Below are 22,873 nucleotides of genomic sequence, written 5' to 3'. Positions count from 1 at the left end.
TGTGTGTGTGTGTGTGTGTGTGTGTGTGTGTGTGTGTGTGCGCGCACTTGCAAGCATGCATGTGTATTCAGTGCACCTTTAACATCAAAAAATGTTCTCTATAACTGTAAGAATGTAGTATGTATTGCATGGGTCCATTTTATGTAAAGTGTGTAGATTTAAGTACAGTTTACCAGGTGGTGACAGTCAACTTTTTTAGACAAAAGGGAACACCTCCCCACACACACACGCTCCTGCATATACACAATCATTGATCATAAAGGAATGCCATCTGAACTGCTATCATGCTGCAAAAGCCTGCAGCTCTCATTGTTTGGGGTTGCACAGTTTTGGCACGAGTGACCAGCATATGTGTGAAGGTTCCATGGATTTGGAGATGTATTTTGAGATATTAGAGATAGACATATTCTGCCATAAAAGCAACATCTTTCCTGGGAAGTCCAAGGTCTGTTAAGCAAGACAATACTAGGCTCTGTAATAAAGAATATATGTGATTAACTGGCTTGGCCACAGATCATTCTGTATGAAGTGAATGACCAGATAACTCTGACCAAAAACTCTTGAGCAGCTGAAGTCTTTTACAAACAACTAAAGGCTAAAAAACAAAAAGAATGGTGAGGTAACACAGTGGTAAACATGCTCTTGTCCCAACATTTTTGGAGTGTGTCTCAGGCATTAAATTCAATATTAGTTTAAATTTACAATATACACTCAAAAGGTCAGTTGAACATGACCAGTCTATGTCTTTTTGTCTGTTAAATAAATGTTCCATTTATTCAAACTACAATTTTCATTATTTAATGCCTTTTAGAGTGTCCTAACTTTTCTAGAAACGGTGTTTGTACTATAAAAGGAAGTAATACAACCAGCTCTTATTTGGCGTCATTTCTACAATAACATACTTGAGTTATTATTGAGTTAATATACCTGTATATAGATTTTTGAGTCGTCACGTGACTTTAATAGTGCCCTCAGTGTTAATGTCAAACTGTGAGAAACATTACAGAAATGTAACAAACATTTAATCAACATGTCCATCATAGATATCGGTTTTCCCCATAAATATACTCTCAATAACCTGAGCCTGAGAGTTTGTGTGCCTCACACACATACCTACAGCAATAACTCAGATTTGAAACATACACACACACACATACACACTAGGGTGCAGGTAATGTAATCTATTTAGTTTACAGAGCAGGATATAGAGCAACTTTTCTTGTTTAGACTGTTTAGACAAAAGTGTCTACTTGCTATTTAAAATGCACTTTCAAGCAAAAGATCTGTGTAAGTGTGTGTGTGTGTGTGAGAGAGAGAGAGAGAGAGAGAGAGAGAGAGAGAGATGTGAATTGCCTTTACTAAACAGATTAAAATGATAAAAAAAATGTAAGATAATATTGAAAGATAAATTCCTTTATGGAAAGCTTTATGGAAAGTCCACTATGGAGCTCTTGACATTCTTTAAAAATTAATTACAATTTCTTAAATTGATTTATAACTGCATGGGAACAGCTTAATAAGGAATGGAAATGTGCCAAAAAATGTTCCCATAAGAAATGTGATGAACTAGCAAAATGGGCAATTATACTTGCAATTGTATAATTTCTCTTACCAGAACAATTTATTATATTTATGTGACAAATAATACAGACTAATTAAGGTTGTTCTCTGACATATTCTGGTGGCTCTGACAATTGGGTGTAATTTACTTTTTCCAGAATGTCAAATATGGTTTATGCCATATGTAAACTGTAAAAAAAATGTTAGGACATATCCAGTGAGGGTGACTAGCTATAGTGCGGGTTAGATGAGGTTTTAGCGCAGATTTCGTCTAACTATTTTTGTCAGACTTTATCTGGACGCTTTTCCTCAGGAAGCGTTGCGCGAGAAGTGGAGAGACCCCGCCCACCTCGAGCCCCACTCTCCTCACTCCATTAGTCCACGGTCTATGGCTAAGATCTATAAGAGACCCTCCGGACCGCGGGGGCTTTACACACTCAAACACGCTTTATCTGCTCAGAACCGCTCGTGCTTCTCCGAAGGAGGCGCTTCCAAACACTATCCACAGACCATGAGCCAAGATGAGCGCAGGTGAGTTATTTCATGTGTTTTTTTTTCCCAATTTCATTCTTTCTTTCTTAAGTTAAAAGGTATATTTGGTATTACCTATTAGTATTATTGCAGGTGGTGGGAGTAATTTTCCTAAAAAACATCAAATGATATTCAGATATGATATCTTTACTATCCTTGTTGCAAGCCTATAAAAATAATGAATATTATAATAGCACATTTCAAGTCATGTGACCTCTAGGCAAGCTCCTTTAAGGCCAGTTTTTTTTAGATGAGCTATCACATTTCATGTACAATGACAATCAAAATGAAAGATTAAAGACAGGAAATACTGAATTAAATTAAAAAGTAAATATTATTTATAATAAATGATATACTAAAGGTTGTAAGTTAGGAATAAGTAGATAAAATAAAATGAAGAATAAAACAGGTACAATAAATAAAGATAGAAGTAAAAAATTGAGTGCTATATTGTTTGCTAATCCTGCAAACCTAACTGAATAAAATAAACTAGTATAAAACGTAATTGGGGCTTCTGCTTGTTTACCAGTCGCTTTGCTCATGATTAATTAGCTTGTTCTTAATGACGTGAGGTTCCTGATGGGATTATAGTGCAGTACTAAGATTGTAGGTTTGTAAAAATGTAATGTATTTATTTATTTAATTTAAATGTATTATTATTATTATCTTTATTATTATCAGATGAACACGGTTTAACAGCTCATCATTTGTAATAAAAGTTTAATCTAGGTGAATGGTCTACATGTTCAGGCAAGAAAACTACTATAAATACCATAAGTACCATTTTTCAGTACTTTCGTTCTTGTTGCTAATATGTTGCTTTATGAAGGGCCTTAGGCTCACCATAAGAGAAAATGTCAACAAGAGAATAAGAATAGCATAATAGGGCACATTCACAATAAGCATGACCCCTAGCATTTAGCAGACGGAAGTTCAGTCAATGACCTTAATGGGTAACTTTGTTACTCATTTAAATCAAAGTAGACATTACACAATTTTTTGGATTCCATTACTGAAACAACTAAATATCATTTCCTTCTGCAAATATATGAAACATGAATTTTGTTTCTTGGTGCAAATTAAGACTACGAAATAATTTTTTTGTTTGTGTTTCAGAACTACAGAAGCTTTACTTGAATTCCAGATCACAAGTCCATGTGTGTCTCCCTAAGGGGCAGCATGTTTCAGTGGTTGAAAAGAGTTGTCATCACCAGGGCTGCAAACCTTCTATTACACCCAAACCAAGATCAAACTCCAAACATTTTCATCACTCAAATAATTACCTGAGGAAACACAGTAATAAAAACCTGAGGCCTGCTGTTTTAGAGCAGTGCACACAGAAAATATATAAGAAGGATTTACTCCACCAGTGGGAAGAATCAAGACAAAAAGATGACTTGGAACAAAAAAGGGAGGAGTCAATCACATGGAAAGATGTAAGACATAAAGAAAGTACAATGCAATGGGAGGAGTTTATGGAAGCAAACAAGAAAGAACAAAATGACTCACTGGAACAGGGGGAGGATTTAGGCTGTGGGGAGGAGCTGGCACAAGGCACTGACTTAGACTGGGAGGTAGGTTTAGATCAGGGGAAGGGCTTTGACTCTGAAGAGGGCGAGGGCTCAGTGGAACTTCTCCCTGACTCCTGCAGTGACGGAGATGAGGAAGTGCAAGGAGTGGCAAGACAGCTTTACAGAGAAGAGGAAGGGTGGGAAGTGGTTAGGAATGGTAAAACGGGATCATGCATGACTCCTATTGATGTTCACTTTGCAAGACCATCACCTCTATGCACACACTATGAACAAAAGACATACAAAGATGGACTGAACAGGAACAAAACTCAGACATCCGGAACATTATCTGACAAAATGTACTCTGATCAAGTTTTTCATGATCAAATGTTTTCGAATGGATTGTACTCAAATAACATTTACTCAAATGGAGTGAACTCTGGTGATTTGTGCCCAGATAGAATCGACACAGTGACCATGTTACCAGACATGTGTGATGCAGGAGAAGCATTGGCAGATGCAGATGGACTCTCAGAATGTGATTTGTTTGAGCAGACTGAGCTTGCTCCAACATTAGAAATAGAGGAGGAGCTTGATCCATGTGATACCTTGATGCTGCCTGTGGAAGAGCGTTCAGAAAGTTCAAATGGATCATTGTCTACTTTTGGAGAAGAGTGTTGTGAGGTTGAAGATGAAAGAGCTCAAAAGGAGCTGGGCCAAAACAGTTCTGAATTTCTTAGGAATACTTCTCAGGATATAAATTCTACAACCTCTCTTGACTCTCCACATTCAGATTCTACATTTTATCCAAGGTCAGAGAGAGAAGCTGGAATTCTCTCAGAGTCCTCTCATCAGCCTTCATCTTCCTTCTCCTCATTCTGCTCATCTGAGTCTGAAGTCCCTACTGATGAAGTGGGAACAGAGTCCATTCAAAGCCACTGCAGTGATCAAGACAAAGCTGAGCCAGAAACTGAAAATGATGAATTTTCCAGGTCCAAAGAAAGTGAATTCAAAACAGCTTTTGAACTTGGTCTGCAATGTGTTTCCTCACCAATTCTACCTGAAGACCCAAAGTCAAATCAGATGCAGAGTGATGGACAAGAGGAGGAAAAACCAAATGCCCAAGAAGGTCAGTCTGTCATGTCAACAGAGTGCTCAGCAGTTTACACAGAAGAACATGTGTATGAGGAAACTGAGCCAAAATTCCAACCCAAAGGCTTCCTGCAGAGCAGGAAATATTTAATGACTCGTTCCATATCAGTGGAACCCCCCTGTAACAGATTGAACCCAATGAGCTGCATAGCTTCAGGGAAAGATCGCTTGATGCTACACCCTCAGTCCTACTACACAAGTCAAAATTTTCTTGGAGAAAGCTTGCCAGCTCTCACTGGCTCTTTAGGGTGTCTTTCACCAGGAGGTCCCTGTCCCTCTAGTGGTCTTGGTATTACAAATGTAGACATACCACCCCCGTTTGAGCTGTCGTCCATAACAAGGCGACCGATCAGAAAGAGTACACCAGCTCTGCCAACTGATGTAACTGCCTCTTGTAGAAAGCTTGACTTTGGCTTCAAACGTTACTTCTTGCCATTATGGTTTCTGAGGAAATCTGAAAGACGGGGTTTAGCAGACAATCGCTCAGTGTCCTCCAGGTCCTCTTCAGAATCAAGTCCGCAGGGTTCTTGCAAGAGGCTGAATTTAATCAAACAAAATATGGGCAGCCCTGAGCTCTACAGGGCACATGATTGCTCCGTACCTTCATCTCCATCATCCTTTCTTTACCAGAAGATCAAGCAGAAGCCAGGCCTAAGCACACATCATAACAGTGCTATGTCTGCTATCCCTAGGTCCTGGGACCTAGATGACTTTCTTCCCTCCCCTATTATCAAGCCCCGCCCCCTTTCAAAACCTCGTTCTTTCTCTTCTCCCAATGTTGATTCATCTGTGTATGAGAATGTTTTTAATCCAAGTCCACACTATGAGAATGTGCAGCTCCGCCTCTTAAATCCCTCCATTCAGAGCCAGCCAAAGCATAGTTCAGCCAATGACACGGATGGCTATGTGGATATGAGCAGTCTACCGGGCTTTCAGAGTAAGAGCCAATCATCTGAGCAAGAGACAGAAAGGTACTTTCATATGCATTTTCAATCATGAAAGAATGTGCTTAGGTTAAGTTCAGTGCAGAGCTGCATGATATAAACCTAACACTACTATTAAACTGCTATATGGTGGGATTGCAGCATGCCTCACAGTATATTAGTCTCCCTCAATTCATTGATTAAACCCCTAAAAACTCTTCCTTGTTATTCAAAATAATATGCATAATAATAAGAAAAAAAAAATATCTAATGCCTTAGATGTAAGAGCACAGCTTCATATTCATTTAGTATGTGTGGTACCCTGTGTCTGTCACCACTTTCCTTTCTACTGCTCACCTACATTGCTAAAAGTACTCCATATAAGTTGACAAGATTTGTTCCTTAGGTTAATGTCATAAGAAATCAAGGCCGTCTAAATATGTGTTCTTGAGATGGGCTTTAAAACACTGCAGCTGCAAAGATGAAATGTTCCAATGTATCTTTTTAAAACTTGCATGAAAATTTGTTTCATGTCCAGTTGTATCTATATGTAATTCTGATTGATTGTAGATATAAACTTTCACCTGTAGAAGGTTAAAAAAAAATAAATAAATAAATAAATAAATATATATATTATATATATATATATAATTTTTTTTGAGTCTGTCTCTTTTCCATTCCAATCATACTTTTGATTTTGGTATTCCAATTGAATGAAACGCTTTTATCTCAGATATACATTTATACAACGTTTACCATCTATCAACAATATTTCATCCCCTTATTATAATTATCTCTTTACATTTTTAAGTCTTTCAGAATTCATTCATTCATTATCTGTAACCGCTTATTCAGTTCAGGGTCGCGGGGGGTCCAGAGCCTACCTGGAATCATTGGGCACAAGGCGGGAATACACCCTGGAGGGGGCGCCAGTCCTTCACAGGGCAACACAGACCACACACACATTCACTCACACACTCACACCTACGAACACTTTTGAGAACACTTTTCAGAATTGGAAAACCAAAATCAACTGGTTAGTAATGTGTTCCATTAAATGTGTTCCATTAAATGCGTGTGTATGTCAATGTATGGTGTGTGTGTGTGTATATATATATATATATATATACACACTTAAAGCTGTGGTTTTTCTCTGTAGTGCCTATACAATCTGTTCTCCTGCTGTGATGTCGGATGGATCAGTTGGTGTGTCTGTAGGAGAAGTTTGTACAAAAAAGGAGGAGAAAAAGGCTTATGAGAGATTGGTGAGCTCTAGACATTTGTAGTAGTTTCATTCACAATATTTCATTCCAAAGTATTAAAATTATACATAGACACTTGACTTGTGTATCTGTGCCCATGCATTTTTTCTATCAGTGCTTTTTCTTATGTTTGCAGACTGTCACTTTTTCCAGAGCATTTTACAGTGCAAAAGAGCTGCTGGACAGCGAGGCACAGTGAGTCTCCTATAGAATGTTGAAGAGTTTGTTTTTAAGAATGTTTTTTTTTTAACAATGTTTATAACTTATTTCAAGTCCTTTTAATTCAGTAAAGTTAAGAAGAATAGTTTAATATGGTGGTCTTTTAATTACCTAGAAATTTAGAAAGTTAAATATTTAAAATTGCTTTGAAAAAAAAAAACAATTACAATATACAAACAAATAAATACATTTTTGGCCTTGAATCATGTCATTGTGAGTCTGGCTGAGCCAGAGGTATACCCTCAGCCAGAGATATACTCTATAAGGACCAGATGTCATGTGTGTTATAGGCTAAATCTGGGCCCAAACTACATCTGGCCCATATTTAGCACACACAACACATGCTGTAACTCAAGTGAAGCCCAATTCTTGATTGTTCACCCACATCCGGCCCACACAATACTTGCCAGTAAACCGTAAGTGTTTGTTATATGTAATTTGAAGTAAGTTTGGAAACGTGGGAAATTGTGTTAAAATGATCAAAACTAACATGAATATCAAGTCTTCTCTTCTTTTTTATTTTCTTTAAGGCATGTAAAGACTTTAAAGCTACTGAGTGAGGTATGGAACATGTGCTGCTTGTGTGTGTGAAACTTTTTGCCAGAAATACAAACTTAAACATACATTATGGCACCCAATAGTATGTTCAAAATTAAATAAGATAACTATGATCCAGAAATCACTGGTTCTGACTGTCTAACTGGCACACAATCTATAACATTTTTCTCTGTATATTTTCTTAGGTTTCTGCAATTATAACAAATATATATATATATATATATATATATATATATATATATATATATATATATATATATATATATATATATATATAATTTGCTTCTTAATTAGAACAATTGCAAAATTACAGAATTACACAAACAAAGAAAATCTTCATTCTCATATATTTCAGCTTTACATAAAAAAAAATTCTGTTGTCCAGAATTCACAAAACATTTGTTTTGTTTTTCGAACTGTAGACTGTAGCTGGAGATGAGAGACTGGTGATACTTTGGAGTGATTTACCTGTAATTTACACACTCCACCAAGAGCTCCACAGCCAACTGGAGACTCGCATTAAACAGTGGTAAAACAAATTTTTATGGAATTAGCAAATACATTTTTTACACATATGTGCATCTCTAATGACTCCACTGCTCTCTCTTCTTCAGGGATCAGAAGGAGGGGATTGCTGATATCATCCTGGCGAAGAAGACAGAGTTTTCAATTTTTTCTTCATTTGTCAGTCAATATGATGGCAAAATGAAGACACTGGAACAGATGGAGAACACAGTATGATCTCGTGCACACATCTTGATATCTTCTGCCCTTTTAATCACACACTGCCACACTTGCTGATATTTCAGTAGGGTGTGGATATATAAATAGTTGAGGTGGGATTTGAGCAGTGATGTTTAATTCACTGGTTATAGCCATGAATTTAAATAGCTAATGTTCTGTAACAGATACATTGTAATAGATTTTATGAGACTTTGCCATTTTCTCCATTCAATATTTTACTTTTTAAAGTGTAATATCACCAAAACAAAATGGCATGCAATTTTTTTCTTTGGTTTTATCAACTGTACATTTTTTCCCAGTGCATATGCAGATATGATTAATTATATGTTCACCTTTATCTTTCTATGAATAGGACCGTATTTCAAAATACAGACTTTTTCAAAATGTATCCAATATGATATTGCACTGGATCATGTAATTAATTAGTGTTCTTTTAAAACCCAAAGACCCAAGAGGCAAACATCACTCCATAGTGCAGAATCAGAAATGTATGAGAAACTCATTGATTCTGTGTGCTGACCGCAGCACCATCATATTTGCAGTTTTCAGCTAAGAGATCTTACTTTGAATTCTGTAGAATATATAGGAAAGATTTTGGTCTTTATAATGAGAACAATGTTTCACTTTCATCCACATAATTTTGGATTCTCTGCAGCAGGACAACAGCTCTGTGAAACAGCAGTTGCTTCAGGTGATAGTGAGAGTCCTACAGTACCGCATGCTGCTAAAAGGTAAAAGATTAAACTTATCTGCTCAGTTTGTTTAAATGTGTGTTCAGTGTCACTATCACACACATTCCACATTAGTTAGTCACAACTGGCTGCCAGCAACACATCCAGGACTTAATCAGACCTACTGAAAAGTGACCTTACCGTACCCTAACATGATAATATTGACTGATTCTGTTCATCCTTTCATTCTTTAGGGCATTTTGTGCCTCTTCCCAGAATGTACCAAATTTATTCCAAAAATGAAGACCTGGTGTTAATTTATTTATATTTGACATTAATGGATTTTGATCAGACACTGTTATCCAGAGAAGGTTCAACTTTTATCAAGTTACAGCAGTGGGCAAATGTTGCATTAGGCAGCTTGCTCAAGGTAGCTTGCCGTTGCGTGGTGTACTTGCCTAGAGAGGGAATACAACCCTCATTTGCTTTGAAGTCATATGTGTTATCCAGTAGTCTACACCAACCTTAGCCAATGAATCATGATTTACATTTACTTCCATAAATTTTACTGTCATCCCTATGTCTGGAAAATTTTACAACAAACCTTTGCATTTATTTTCTCCAGATTACCTGAATAATCTCTCACCAGAGGCCAACGAGTACAAGGATACACAAGGTCTGTTGCTACAGCATATATAGTCTGAATTATGAACCTTTTTGGGAGTATAAATGTATTACTGGTTTAATGTTATGTTGGTGCTGATGAAGCCAATTGGGCTCTTGCGTAATGTATCATGTCTACCTTGGTCTGTATAACTTAAAAGTTACTTTATGTGGTGCTCCAAAAGCTGTCACTGAGGTTTACTATTTACTGACTCTTTATGTGAGAGAACACTGAGACTGAGTGGCCAGCAGTATTTTGGTCCCCATATCTCAGTTTTAGGCATGTGACCTTAATGTCCAAGTTCTTTTTTCCTTATCAAACCTGACAGAGCTCCATTTATCATTAGGCTTGGTCTTTGTGTGTATTTAATATTTATATTTAGTGTTGTTCAATATGAGATTTGTCTATTCTTTGTGAATCTAATATTGCTTCTTGCTTTCTTTCTCTCTCATGGATTGCCTCAGAGGCTTTGGCAGTGTTCACCGATATAGCTGATCAGGCAAAGGAGGATCTCAAAAATGGAGTAAGCAATGCAGAGTAGTACATAGGTTGAAAAAGAACAAAGTAACTGCACATAAAATGAGAATTACATACCATTTGCATAATTCAATAACTGAGAAAAACAAAGAACACAATGGTGGAGAGTTCACAAATTCATTTCTTAACAGGGATTCTTACAAACTCTGATTTCTTAACAGTGGTGGTGAGAGTATACAGATGAATCATCTTATTTTCAACACAAATATAGTCATTTTATTTACTATACTAACCCACATGTGAACCTCCAGTTGACCAGTAAAATAAAAGTCAATTTGAAATATCCAATGAGCATTCTGAAGTCTTAAGGAAAATGTAAGACATTTAACTATTGCATATAAAACAATGAGCATTTAATTAAGTTGAATCTTCCAGAACAATGTGTGATGGCATTCAGATGTGATAAATGTATTCTTGTATTTCAGGTGGATCTCCTTCATCTGGTCCATGTTGAACACAGTGTTTTAGGCCTGAAGAACTTACTGCAGTCTGGCAGAGTGAGGAAATCAGGCCATCCAGCCATTCACACCACTTAGTACACACCTCTATGATCGTGTCAATGATTTAAAGCTGTGTGTGTGCTCTTTATTTAGGTGTTTGTGAAAGAAGGAACCTTGATGAAGGTCAGCAGGAAGTGCAGACAGCCTCGTCACCTATTCCTGGTATGTCACATTATTTTCTGCACAGATAAATGCAGTACATTTTCACTTGAGTTTTGGTGAAGTAAATGAGAAAGTATTTATCAGAGTGGGATCCTTGTATTCATATTTTGTGTCTATCTGCGCTTTTCCCACACTCATAGTGATGTCCTTGTTTTTTTTTAGCTTTGGATTTCCTGACAGGATGTTTTTGCACAATGCTGTATAATGTATGTGTGTGTGTGTGTGTGTGTGTGTGTGTGTGTGCGCGTGAGAGAGAGAGAGAAAGAGAGACCCCTATTTAAACACACACACACCTTTATGGCTTAATGAATTGAATTGTATAAACCACACATAAAATAAATCAACGTGAAGTTATTCAAACGGATTAAGATTAAGGTGTTAGAACAATACCAGCTCTGAAATATCTATAAAACTGATAAAGTTGAATGTGAACTGGGTGCATATGTATAGGGGATTCCAGAAAATCTAAGTCAACATTTTTATTTAATCCTAGAAATGACAGCAAGTTTTTGTGAAGTTTTTTTTAGAGGAGTTTTATTCAGGTTTTTCCTACTGAACATATTGTTTCTGTCCAATTAAAGCATGTATCTCCCAAAATAGTAACTTTACAGGAGAAGGAAAAATCCTTCTTACCATTCAGTGGAATCAAAATTAATTTTCCAAGTAATTTTGGAGCATTTCTACTAGTCCAAACTTCATGAAATTTTAGCACAATGTGAAGGGCAGCCACTGTGTTCAAATGTGCAGTGAACTAAAAATCTACAAAAATGGAGATACACAGTGCAACGATATATTGGTCATGAAAGTGTTTACTAAATACATTTTTAAAAAAATCAAGCTCATGAGCCAGATGTTGTCTCTATCTATCCCTGTGCAAGACAGGGTATGATTGCCCCATATTTTTTAAACTTAAAGTTATGTAAAGTTAAATTGTTTAATTATAATAGGCCTCTACAAACCTTTGAACATATCTGAATTTGGTCCCCGTTGAACTGACAAAAGCAACACTCTAGTGAATAAGTTGCTTTTCCTTCCCTCTTGTGGCAAAAAGGTGTCACAACGCCTATAATCAACACTTTCATTGCACTGGTAAACTGTTAAAACCTGAACGTTTTCTGTATTTTATTAATTCTATAAATGTGTTGTTGTTATTTCTGTGTGAGTCATTTTTGTCTTGCATATTGCAGATGAGTGATATAATGCTTTACACTTATCCCCAACAAGATGGAAAATACAGACTCATCAACACTTTAACCCTGACAGGAATGGAGGTAAACCATGCAGAGCTTTTTAAGTACTGCTTTGATTGGCTGGTTTGTTATTCACAGTGCTTTGTTGTCAACACAGTGATATTACAGATCTAACAATAAATATGTTAAAGTATTATAGCATTCTGAGTTGAAAGATCAGTCAGATGCAATTGTACCTTCACTGGGAACATTTTATTGCTCTTTGTTTATAGACTATTCAAAATTAGACTAGAGTAAAGACTAGAGAAATCCACTCCCAGTGAATACAAAAATACACATCATATCAAAAAACCTGTATGAGGGCAGTGGGCACTAAAAACTACACCAAAAAACATTCATTCATTATCTGTAACCGCTTATTCAGTTCAGGGTAGCGGTGGGTCCAGAGCCCACCTGGAATCATTGGGCACAAGGCAGGAATACACCCTGGAGGGGGCGCCAGTCCTTCACAGGGCAACACACACACTCACACCTACGGACACTTTTGAGTCACCAATCCATCCAACGACGTGTGTTTTTGGACTGTGTGAGGAAACCGGAGCATCCGGAGGAAACCAAAGCGGACACGGGGAGAACACACCAAACTCCTCACAGACACCAAAAAACACTGTCACAAAAAACACAAGTAATGAAAAGCAACACAACACACGGAATTACCCCACACACTAAGAACACAGCAACAACAATAGGCAACCAAATTATGAGTCCTTTTATTGGGGGACCACGGCATGCTCTGAGCGGTCATTTTTGGAACCAACAGCCAAAAAGACAGCATATATGACCCCCACCCGCCATACTTCCAATTTTAACAAAGAGTTTGGATGAAAAACAGAAATCATTTGTTTTTTTTTTACATGATTGGTTTAGAACATTTCTTTAGTTTTTTTTTTTTTTTTTTTTTGTCTTTTCCAAAATCAGGCCATTTTCCTTTGTGCCTTTTAAGTTGCATTAGGAGATTTAATTTTAGTAAAAATAAACTGAATGATTTAAAGAACATGATTCAAAAATAGCAATAGCATCAGTGCAATTAATCTTTAAGGCACTATAGCAATAATGAACTGGTCAGGATTCTGGATTCCTGACGTCTGCTGGCTAGGTAGGTGAACTACAATAACACAGCCAGTCTTGTGCTGATAGGAATTTCTATATACAAAAGTGCTTGTAACATGAACATGAAAGGTGTGCTGAATTGCTCTGTATTGTAGTCTTTAGGCATATATACTTGTGTTATACCATTGCAATATATCGTCGCTGTCAAATTAAAAACATGTATCTCCATTTTTGATGATTTCTAGTTTACAACATTATTTGAACACAGCAGCTGTCTTTCACACTGTGTGAAAATTCCATGATGAACAAATGGAGATAAATGTTTTTAACTGAACAGCAATGATGTATGTGTGTGAGTTTATTGATTAATGTTTTATTTCATAATAGTGAATACATTGTTGGGCCCTGTTAAAACAATCACACAATGCTTGATAAAGTAGTGTAACACAAATTGTGATTGCATTTCCCAATAAGATGATATAATTGTTTTTCTAAATATGTATTTTTCTTTGTCTCTCTATATTACTATCAAAGGTTACTAAACTAGTGATGGAAAATGCTCAGAATGCCTTGAAGATTGAGGTGAAAGATATTAGCATCACTCTGTCAGCAAGGTATGTAGCACATGCAGGCACACACACAAGCTAAGCATCCCCTATATGAGCTCTGATGATATCTGTTTCTGGTTACAGCTGTTGCATAGAGAGGGATGATTGGTTTGTTACATTAAATCGAGCAATAGCTGATCTTGGCTCATTACTGGGGGCTCCCACAATCTTGTCAGAGGTGAGATAAGCATTATTATTATTATTATTATTATTATTATTATTATTAATACCTAATACCATAATCAGATTCTTTACAGTTGTGGTTATATGAACCAGGGATCACAATGTCTGCAACCCTGATAAAGCCATTTATCTATTATACAAACTACCAATTAATCTAAATACCAATGTTATGAAATGATGATAATGGTAAAGTGGTGGCAAATCTCTTTTGGGAAATCAGTGAAAAACACTTTTAAGCCTTTTATGGTTTGTTCAGTGGTTATTTTGTTGTAAATATTCTAGAAAATATGTAGCAATCAAGATCACAACTGACAAAAATGATTCAGGTGCATATTGGTGATTTTTTGAGAGCCAATCTGGGTACATAATTGCAATTTTTCTGGATTCTTTCGTTTTTCTAGGTTGTTCCTTCAGCCCTCAATATTTGAATATTTGCAATTAGATTTGGGCCATATCTATAACAATATAATAATTTACTGAAAACAGTGTGCCATTTCACAAAATGTTTTACAAGTAGAATCTTCTCAGATAACTTGACAGATGATCCTTTAACAAAGCTAAAATGGTTTTTGTTCTTTTCTTACCAGCTGGAGCTGAGATTTTTTGGCTAGTTTGCACTAATCTGCTCTGTTTTTTGTGGCCAGACATGTGAAAGACCTTGATCTCAGTTTTTATTTAAACTACAGGTTTAAAAATTTTAAGCAGGGTCAGAAATGTAAATGCAGTCTGGACTGATTTAATGCATTGTGTGTGGAATCTCAGTAGCACTCACCTTTTTGAGTGCTTAGTTGGCGAGAGAACACGGCATGATTCAAATGAAAATTGTGACACACTAACAACAAATGTGCATGCATTTCAATGCCAGGTATAAATACTACAATAGGCTTCTTGTTATCTGAACAGCACAGTTACTGCCGGCCGTAAAATGGAAAATGTTCCAAAAGTGAGCATGGTGTTATTTTTTACAAATAGCAAATATCATTGTATAATATTTAGGGCACTGTAATATAAATTTAAGTATTTGAAACTTTTAATGTTAAAAACAAGAAATATTCCATTTATGATTAAAAACTAAAATTAAAAGTAATTGAATTCACTAAGGAAAATGGATATCTGTATAGTGAGGTTTCTTTTCTTCTTTTAGTTTGAAGAGAAGTCTGGGGCATGTCTGGGGGAGAATGCACCATCTCTGGTGTCCGTTTCTCAGGTGGCAGTTTGTATGAGCTGTCCGGTCCGCTTCAGTCTCACACACCGAAGGCATCACTGTCACGCCTGTGGCAAGGTAAATATAGGGGCACATAGACATGTGACTCTGTAGGTGCACAGAATATGTCTGATTGATTTATTTGCATTGCTTGGATTACAGGTAGTGTGCAGAAACTGCTGCAGGAATAAAGTCCCTCTGAAATACAAGAAAAATAGACGAGCCAAAGTATGTGATAAATGCTACAGTGAGCTTCACAAGCCTGGTAAGATTTAAACTGTGATGATTTCTAACTTTACAGAACACCATAATGGCCATAACAAACAGCATGATCAGTTAGATAAAATTTTGTGTTTTTGCTCAAAAGATACAGCCTGAATCCACAATAGAGATAGACCTATTTTAGCTGGAACTAACTGTGACTAAAAAGGAAATTGGGCAATATTACAAACAATGGCCCAAAATGAATAAAGTTTTTCATGCTTTAGACATTACATTGAATTTATTTTTTCAGATGGGGATGTTGCCACGGCAACAGAGAGCTCCAGTCGACCACTATCTGCCGTTTTCCAGAACATCCATCCCACCTGTCTGTGGAGGGGTCGAAAAGGCCACATGTCCTTCAACCAGGTAACACATCCCACCGATCCTGCCACCCCCAATCCCTACACACATACACAGCAAAGATATGTTTCTGCTTCCTTTGAAAGCCAGACATATAAAACCTATGTGGTGCTATGTGTCTTCTGGTTTACAAATACATTTTTGTCATTTAGAAACTGAATTACAATATGAAACTAATAGACAACACTGAGAGTCAACACATTTTATTTTATATATCACCCAGTACTGGTTATTGTCAAGTACTATGTGAAATATGAATATTGCTATATGAAAACAACCACTGAACTGACTTCATGAAACTGGCAACCTCAAAAAAATACCCATCCCACACAAACCAGCAAGCTTCACTAAATACGGGGGCTACTTTGGCAATTGTGGCCTACATTTAGAACAGCTGGTACAGTTATATAATAAAGTTGTCTATCATTGCTCTCCAATAAAAAAAACATGTATCTGCAAAAAATAGCAACTTCAAAGGAGAAGGAAAAACCTTCCTAACTTTCATTGGATATCAAAGCAAAAATGTTTTATTCCAAGTAATTGTGCAACATGTCTATTGGTTGGATCATCATGGAAATTTCACACAGTGTGAAAGATAGCTGCTACATTCAAATTATGTTGTAAACTACAAATCCCCAAAAATGGAGATAAATGTTTTTCACTGGAGAACAACAATAAAATGTCTCAAAAAATTCATAGTAATTTGATCATTTCATAAATCAGAATCTCATGACCACTGAGAAAATGCTGAAACATGCTGAAACATGATGAAACTGATCACAAAACTTATCAGGCACAAAAAAAAAAAATATGGACACACTACTACTGAATCATCTTCCTATTTTTTTTTTTTTTTTGCTTGTGTTTGTGTGTGTGTGTGTGTGTCTTGGTTGGGTGTAAAGGTATCAGAGGGGGAGATTAGTGGGACTCTTCAGAGGAGTCGTAACAGTAGACGGAGCTGGAAAAGCCTGTGGTTCCTTCTCAAAGACAAAGTGTTGTATACATACCCAGAGCCAGAGGTAAAACACACACAAATACACATGCATGAATATATGAATCAGCCATAACATTATGACCACCATCTTGTTTCTACAAATTATTTAGTGCAACAGATGGACACAGTCTGTTATTATATATAATAATATATAAGATCACAATGTTGTGGTGTTGGTGTGGTATATATATATATATATATATATATATATATATATATATATATATATATATATATATATATATATATATATATATATATATACACACACAAACAAACACATAATCACATAATCATCTCTCTCTCTGTCTCCCTTCAGGACAGGATTGCATGCGAGTCTCTTCCACTGTTGGGGTTCTCAGTAAGGTCAGAGACTGAAGGAGAGAGCAGTGTGTTTCAGCTTTACCACAAAACAACACTGTACTACACATTCAAGGCTCAGGACACACACACTGCACAGAGGTAACATTTAAATATTGCTTTAATTGGGGTGTGTGCAAGCTGGTGAATATGAAAATAATTCCAAGTAAATTAAAGGGGGGGCCCACAAAATTTAGGGTACTTTTGGGACCACTGAAAGATTCAGTCAACTGATAGGCTTCATTTTTTTTAAATACAATGCCAACAGCCACGCATCTGTCTTTCAGAGAGCACCAGTCAAAGTGATTAGTGTGTAACCTGGTAACAGTCTGTGAAATACATATAAGGAATTGTTTTTTATTATCTCATTAATGATACATGTGGATAATACAGAACTTTTTTTTTTGTATGTTGTTTGATACAGGTGGGTGAGTGCTATGGAAGAAGCAACAGTGTTGTAGGGAGTGCAGTTTGGAAATACTTTTAAATCTTATGAATGGCTGATGAGAAAACTAAAAATCAGCACCTGGCAAATGAAGAATACTGTAGCTTGAACATTATTTCAGGGTAAAACAATTGCTTAATTGTTTCAGTGTTTAAAGACACATGCTCAGAGTTGATCTTTATAGCGTGCCAAATCTCTAACATTGAGAAGCAACTGCAAACTGATCCAAATGTATGTCAACATGGCTGTTATTTCTTTTATGTTATCCCTTATCTTCATATTTATGTGTTTTTTTTAAATGTTTGTACTAATTTTATTTTGTAGCAGGGTGTATCTGCAAACCAGGTGATCGGTCTTTACTTATTAAATAAATGTTAATCTAAAAATTAAGATTGAAAAATCAAGATTCCTCAATTATAACCAATAATGATGTACAGCAGGTTCAATTATTTAAAATGACACAATGTAAATTATTTTTCAGAGTGTTTTTAAGTGTACTGTATCAAGCAATCCAAGCAGTTTCTGCAGTAACTGTATTTATTGGTCTTTTGATAAATTATATACGTTTTATTAAAAGAGACCATTATTTACCATGAGATTAAACAGTATCTTACTGACACATGAGTAGACACTGTATTCCATATCCACACATATCAGACCTGTTTGTGCTACATATTGTTAACTTTTGTGAAGCTAATTACGTCAAATTTATTGCTTAAAATATGGCACAATGAGCAACATGTAAACAAGGGAACTGAAATTCACTTAAGTTACACAGAAGACACAATGATAAAGCTCAATGTTGTGATAGTATATTCATGTTTAGGCCTTCCCTAGCAAATTATCTTTTTCCTGTGTGGTCAGTGACATCATAGCATTAAGTGTCCAACACAGTGTACATCTTGCAGTGGTAAATGATGCAGTCTGAAAGCATTAAATGTGTAGGCAGATGACATCATAACCTGTACTTAAACTGGGGCTATTGTTGGTTCTATGGGACTTTGTGTGTAGTGCCAGTCACTGACTCATATTAGCAATAATTTCCTTTGACCTTTCAATGCTTAAAACTGAGTCTGCATTATGAAGGCATTCAGAGTTAATGGAGTTAACCTTATGCCAAAGCTAGCATCCCAGGTGCACTTTTTTCAGTCTTACTTGTTATTAAATCAATAGAAAACAAACGAACAAACAAAAAAATAAACACTTTAGTCATGTATCATAAAGAAATATACCTTAAAGACAAAGATCTTTCAAGACACAGGGAGACTGGTGTGTTTTGTAGTAGCACATTTATAAATCTTTATCTCTAATATTAATTTATAATTTTTTGTTGCAAAATAACATTGAATTTTGGTTTCAAATTCTGCAACTACCCATCCAGCTCAGGATCACAGTGGGTCCCAAGCCCACGTGCAATTACTGGATGCATGGTGGAAACACACCATGGAGGGGGTCACTAATCCTTTTCAGGGTGACAGACATTCTCACACTCACAGCTATGGACACTTAAGCACACTTGAGACACTTGAGCCAATCCAGAGCACCTAAAGGAAACCCACATGGACACAGGGAGAAAACACCAAACTTCTCACAGACAGTCACCCAGAGCAAGGCTCACTTCCTGTTGTGCTACCATGCCACCCAAACTCTTTTCAATTTTTCCAAATAAATATTTTTTGCAATGAACAATGTACTCTAATTTTATGCAGTTAACCAAAATTGTATCCGTTTGTAATTAGGTTTAATGGGGATAATTAGGATTAATAGTTCTGTAAATCTTTTTTAACCTAGGGTATATCTCAAATACGACCCTAGTTTAGTAGTTAGGGTACTAAACTAAGGAAACAGTCATTTTCTAGGATGATCCAATGTTTAAAATTTTCTGAAACTTTTGATCCTTAAAAGTTCTCACAATCCAGTGTCCAATATTGCATTTATGATGTGGCCTATAAAAAAGCAAACTGTAAGTGAATCAAGACATGGATTATTTGGAACCTTATAGGTTTAAGGGGTTAATATCTGTAGTGAAGAGCAAGCCATGACCTCTAGGTGTCAAAAACCCCACATCAATAAAGGTGACTTTAAAGGTGCTGTAAAAAGTTTCAATACAATAATTTTTTTTTCAGATTTTTATTTTCAGTGAATAACAAAGCTCATGGTTCAGTTTGTGTGCTGGAAGAATGTCTGGTGTGCGTACCCACCCCTTTCTCTGCAAACAGGAAACAAATAGCAGGGACAGAGACAACACAAAACAGAGCTTCTGAAGGACGTCTTAAGGGAGGTGCCATTTGCCTTGTTGCTGAGCTCAAAAATCACCAGAGGTATACAGTATGTTTTAATGCCATAGTGCAATGTTCATCATCTGTCTGTTTATTAGATTATGATATTAACTAACTCTGCCATCCTTAATGTGTTTTAGACTTCTGAGCAATGCCATTCTGTAATTAATCATGTTTAAAGAGAGTAATTAAAAAGACCATCACAGGCATAAAGAAGAGAGGAGAGGAGAGGAGAGGAGGGGCAGTGCTGTCCTGCTTCCCAGCCCTCATGAGATTACCTGACCCAGAACAGAGTGTGAGAGAGAGAGGGATGAGAGCAAAATTTACTTTCTGGAGTACCTGAAAGTTATGGACACCTTGCCCTAAATAAGGCACCCATTCATCATTTGAACTTCCTCTCTTTGCAATTTTCCATTCCTGCATCATGCCCCCCACCCCCTCTATCTCATATGTTCTGCTTCACCACACCAGAGCTGATCTGAATCAGGCCAAACACTATTAATTTTAGCAATAAAGAAGAGTTTTTAAAAAGTAAAATACAATACTGGGAAATTATATACTAGTAATTGTGACATCCCTCAATCTTTGTTAAGTACGTCATGTTTCTGTGCCCATCACTAAGAGTATAATTTTAATGTAACAGTTTATAATCATAATTAAATCACTAGAAGTGGTTTACCAGTTGAACAGAGGGAACACAAGAATAGTGCACGCAGATATTTACATTATCAAACACTTCAGATGGCAAATTTTGATTGGGTTATGGCTGTCTATAGCTACTCTTCGATTTTTCACTTCAATAGTCCTTACACATTCATTACAACACTAGTTCCATTACTTTATCTATACTCACATCAGCAAACTTTCTGATATGTAAATATTGCAGTATACTTTATGCTGAAACTGGAGGAATTTGCCTGTAGCTAATATCATGCAACTGTTAGGAAAACAGAAACAGATTTAGGACAGTACACACAAATAGGAATTGTGTAAATTATTTAATTTATTTTAAAGCTAGAGATGGCCATAGTATCAGGGGAAAAAATTACACAAAAGCATCAAAATGCCTCTATTCATTTTGTGAATCTTGCATTCATTTTTTCACCAAGAATGAAAGAAAGGAAAAGAAAAAATTCCAGAGTTTCAGGTTTAGTTCAGATTTAGGAGCACTAGCAAAATCTTTATTTATTTATTTTTGACAGAGCAAATAATATCAGAGTCATAGCATTATGTTAGAAGGATATAAACTCCACTGGATTTTTTTTCCTGAAAGAAACCATGTTTCAAATGGTCTTAAACTATTAAGGGTTCCAGTTTCTCTAAATATTGCAATTATTTTTTAACTTTACTTTTAAGAACATTATTTTCTTTTGATTTTCCCCCATTTTATGCAAGTTTATTATATTATATAGTCAAGAACAAAAAAATTTTTTTGTATTGTTTTGTGTGTTAACTAAATATAGAGCAGAAACTGACTTGGAAACAGAGTTGTATAAATGAGTGTAAAATTACTGACAAGAAAATAGCATCCTACTGAAGAAAATAATTGCTTAAACATTTTGCATGTCACGCTGGCACAGCAGGTAGTGTCGCAGTCACATAGCTCCTGGGACCTGAGGTTGGGGGTTCAAGTCCCACTCCAGGTGACTGTTTATAAGGAGTTTGGTGTGTTCTCCCTGTGTCCTCTGGGTGCTCCGGTTTCCTCCCACAGTCCAAAAGCACATGTTGTAATGTGGATTGGCGAATTAAAAGTGTCCATAGGCGTGAGTGAGTACATGTGTGTGTTGCCCTGTGAAGGACAGGCACTCCCTCCAGGGTGTACTCCTGCCTTGTGCCCAATGATTCCAGGTAGGCTCTGGACCCACCGCGACCCTGAACTGGATAAGCGGTTACAGATAATGAATGGAATGAATTTTGCATGTCATAGGAAAATGAGTGAAATACATAAGAGCCTTTTACTGATCATAAATTGATTTAAAATAACATATTATCACAATAAGACCTCTGTTAGGCTGCTGGAAACAACACACACCCCAGGTCATTGCTATTCAGGCTAATTTCACAGGCATATTAGCATGATAATGCTAATAACTCTGATCCACTCATAAATCTACACACAGTACAAAAACACAAATGGACTTTTTCTAGCTCAAGTGGACATTTCACTGGATGAAGTGCATATAAATGCCAAGGCTAATAGTACTGCAGTATTGTCTGTATAAAGCCCCAATAATGTCTAAAAGTACTGATATTTGTGTGTGTAGTGTTAGTGCTTTAGATGTGAAAACATATTAAGCAAAATAGGACATGTATGAACCTGTAAGTAACCTAATTATAGACAGGCATACGCAAAGAAAAGAGAATCAGAAAGAAAAAGTATGGGAGAGAGAAAGACAAAGAAAGAGAGGTCAGTATAATGACATTGTCCTGACGTTTCTGGGTCTTTAAAGTGTCTTACACTTCTCTGCATTGCAGTACAGAGGGAGGAGTACATTTTCTACAGGTAAAACATTGTTACTGTGCTTGTAATGTACACTCTCCAAAAAAAGATACGGTAGAGGTCATTGAGTGCCTCTACCGTAGGTCACTGAAGGTACAAACAGGTACAGTACTGGATTTAAAGTCCAGTTGTTTTCTCTAAAGGTACCTTATCTTCTTAAAGGTCTTATCTTAAAAGGTACCAGATGGAGAAGTGAATATTTGTAATCTTTCATTAGTGAACTGTGTGGGGAAAAAAATAAGATAAAATATATTAACCAGCACAAGTGTAAATTCTACAACTATAATAGAATAAGACACAGTTATGTTTCCTAAATAAAGGTACAGAATATGAGCCTTTGAAAGTACCACCAAAGTGACAGTATTTTTGACAGTGTACCATC

At 36.3% G+C, this 22,873-nt stretch overlaps 1 protein-coding gene across 1 annotated transcript; it reads left to right on the top strand.

Annotated features, from left to right (window-relative positions):
- The first annotated feature begins 1,971 nt into the window (after positions 1-1,971).
- Positions 1,972-18,301, top strand: LOC136691042 (FYVE, RhoGEF and PH domain-containing protein 5-like). Its single transcript, XM_066663298.1, has 21 exons — positions 1,972-2,091; positions 3,208-5,725; positions 6,837-6,942; positions 7,076-7,134; positions 7,689-7,719; positions 8,139-8,245; positions 8,331-8,451; positions 9,116-9,191; positions 9,757-9,807; positions 10,260-10,318; positions 10,758-10,829; positions 10,926-10,994; positions 12,182-12,265; positions 13,829-13,908; positions 13,987-14,080; positions 15,230-15,367; positions 15,452-15,554; positions 15,804-15,919; positions 16,816-16,932; positions 17,227-17,369; positions 17,692-18,301. The coding sequence occupies exons 1-21, from the start codon at positions 2,082-2,084 to the stop codon at positions 17,726-17,728; spliced, it is 4,191 nt and encodes a 1,396-aa protein (XP_066519395.1). The 5' UTR covers positions 1,972-2,081; the 3' UTR covers positions 17,729-18,301.
- Positions 18,302-22,873: the final 4,572 nt, after the last annotated feature.

Source organism: Hoplias malabaricus, chromosome 3 (genome assembly GCF_029633855.1).
Source record: "Hoplias malabaricus isolate fHopMal1 chromosome 3, fHopMal1.hap1, whole genome shotgun sequence".
NCBI lineage: Eukaryota > Metazoa > Chordata > Actinopteri > Characiformes > Erythrinidae > Hoplias > Hoplias malabaricus.
This window is presented reverse-complemented; position numbering and strand designations above follow the sequence as displayed.

Excerpts from the sequence above, each read along its gene's own strand:
- LOC136691042 (XM_066663298.1), top strand. Across the intron at positions 7,135-7,688 it reads CTGCTGGACAGCGAGGCACA|GCATGTAAAGACTTTAAAGC; the intron begins GTGAGTCTCCTA and ends ATTTTCTTTAAG. Across the intron at positions 8,246-8,330 it reads GAGACTCGCATTAAACAGTG|GGATCAGAAGGAGGGGATTG; the intron begins GTAAAACAAATT and ends TCTCTTCTTCAG.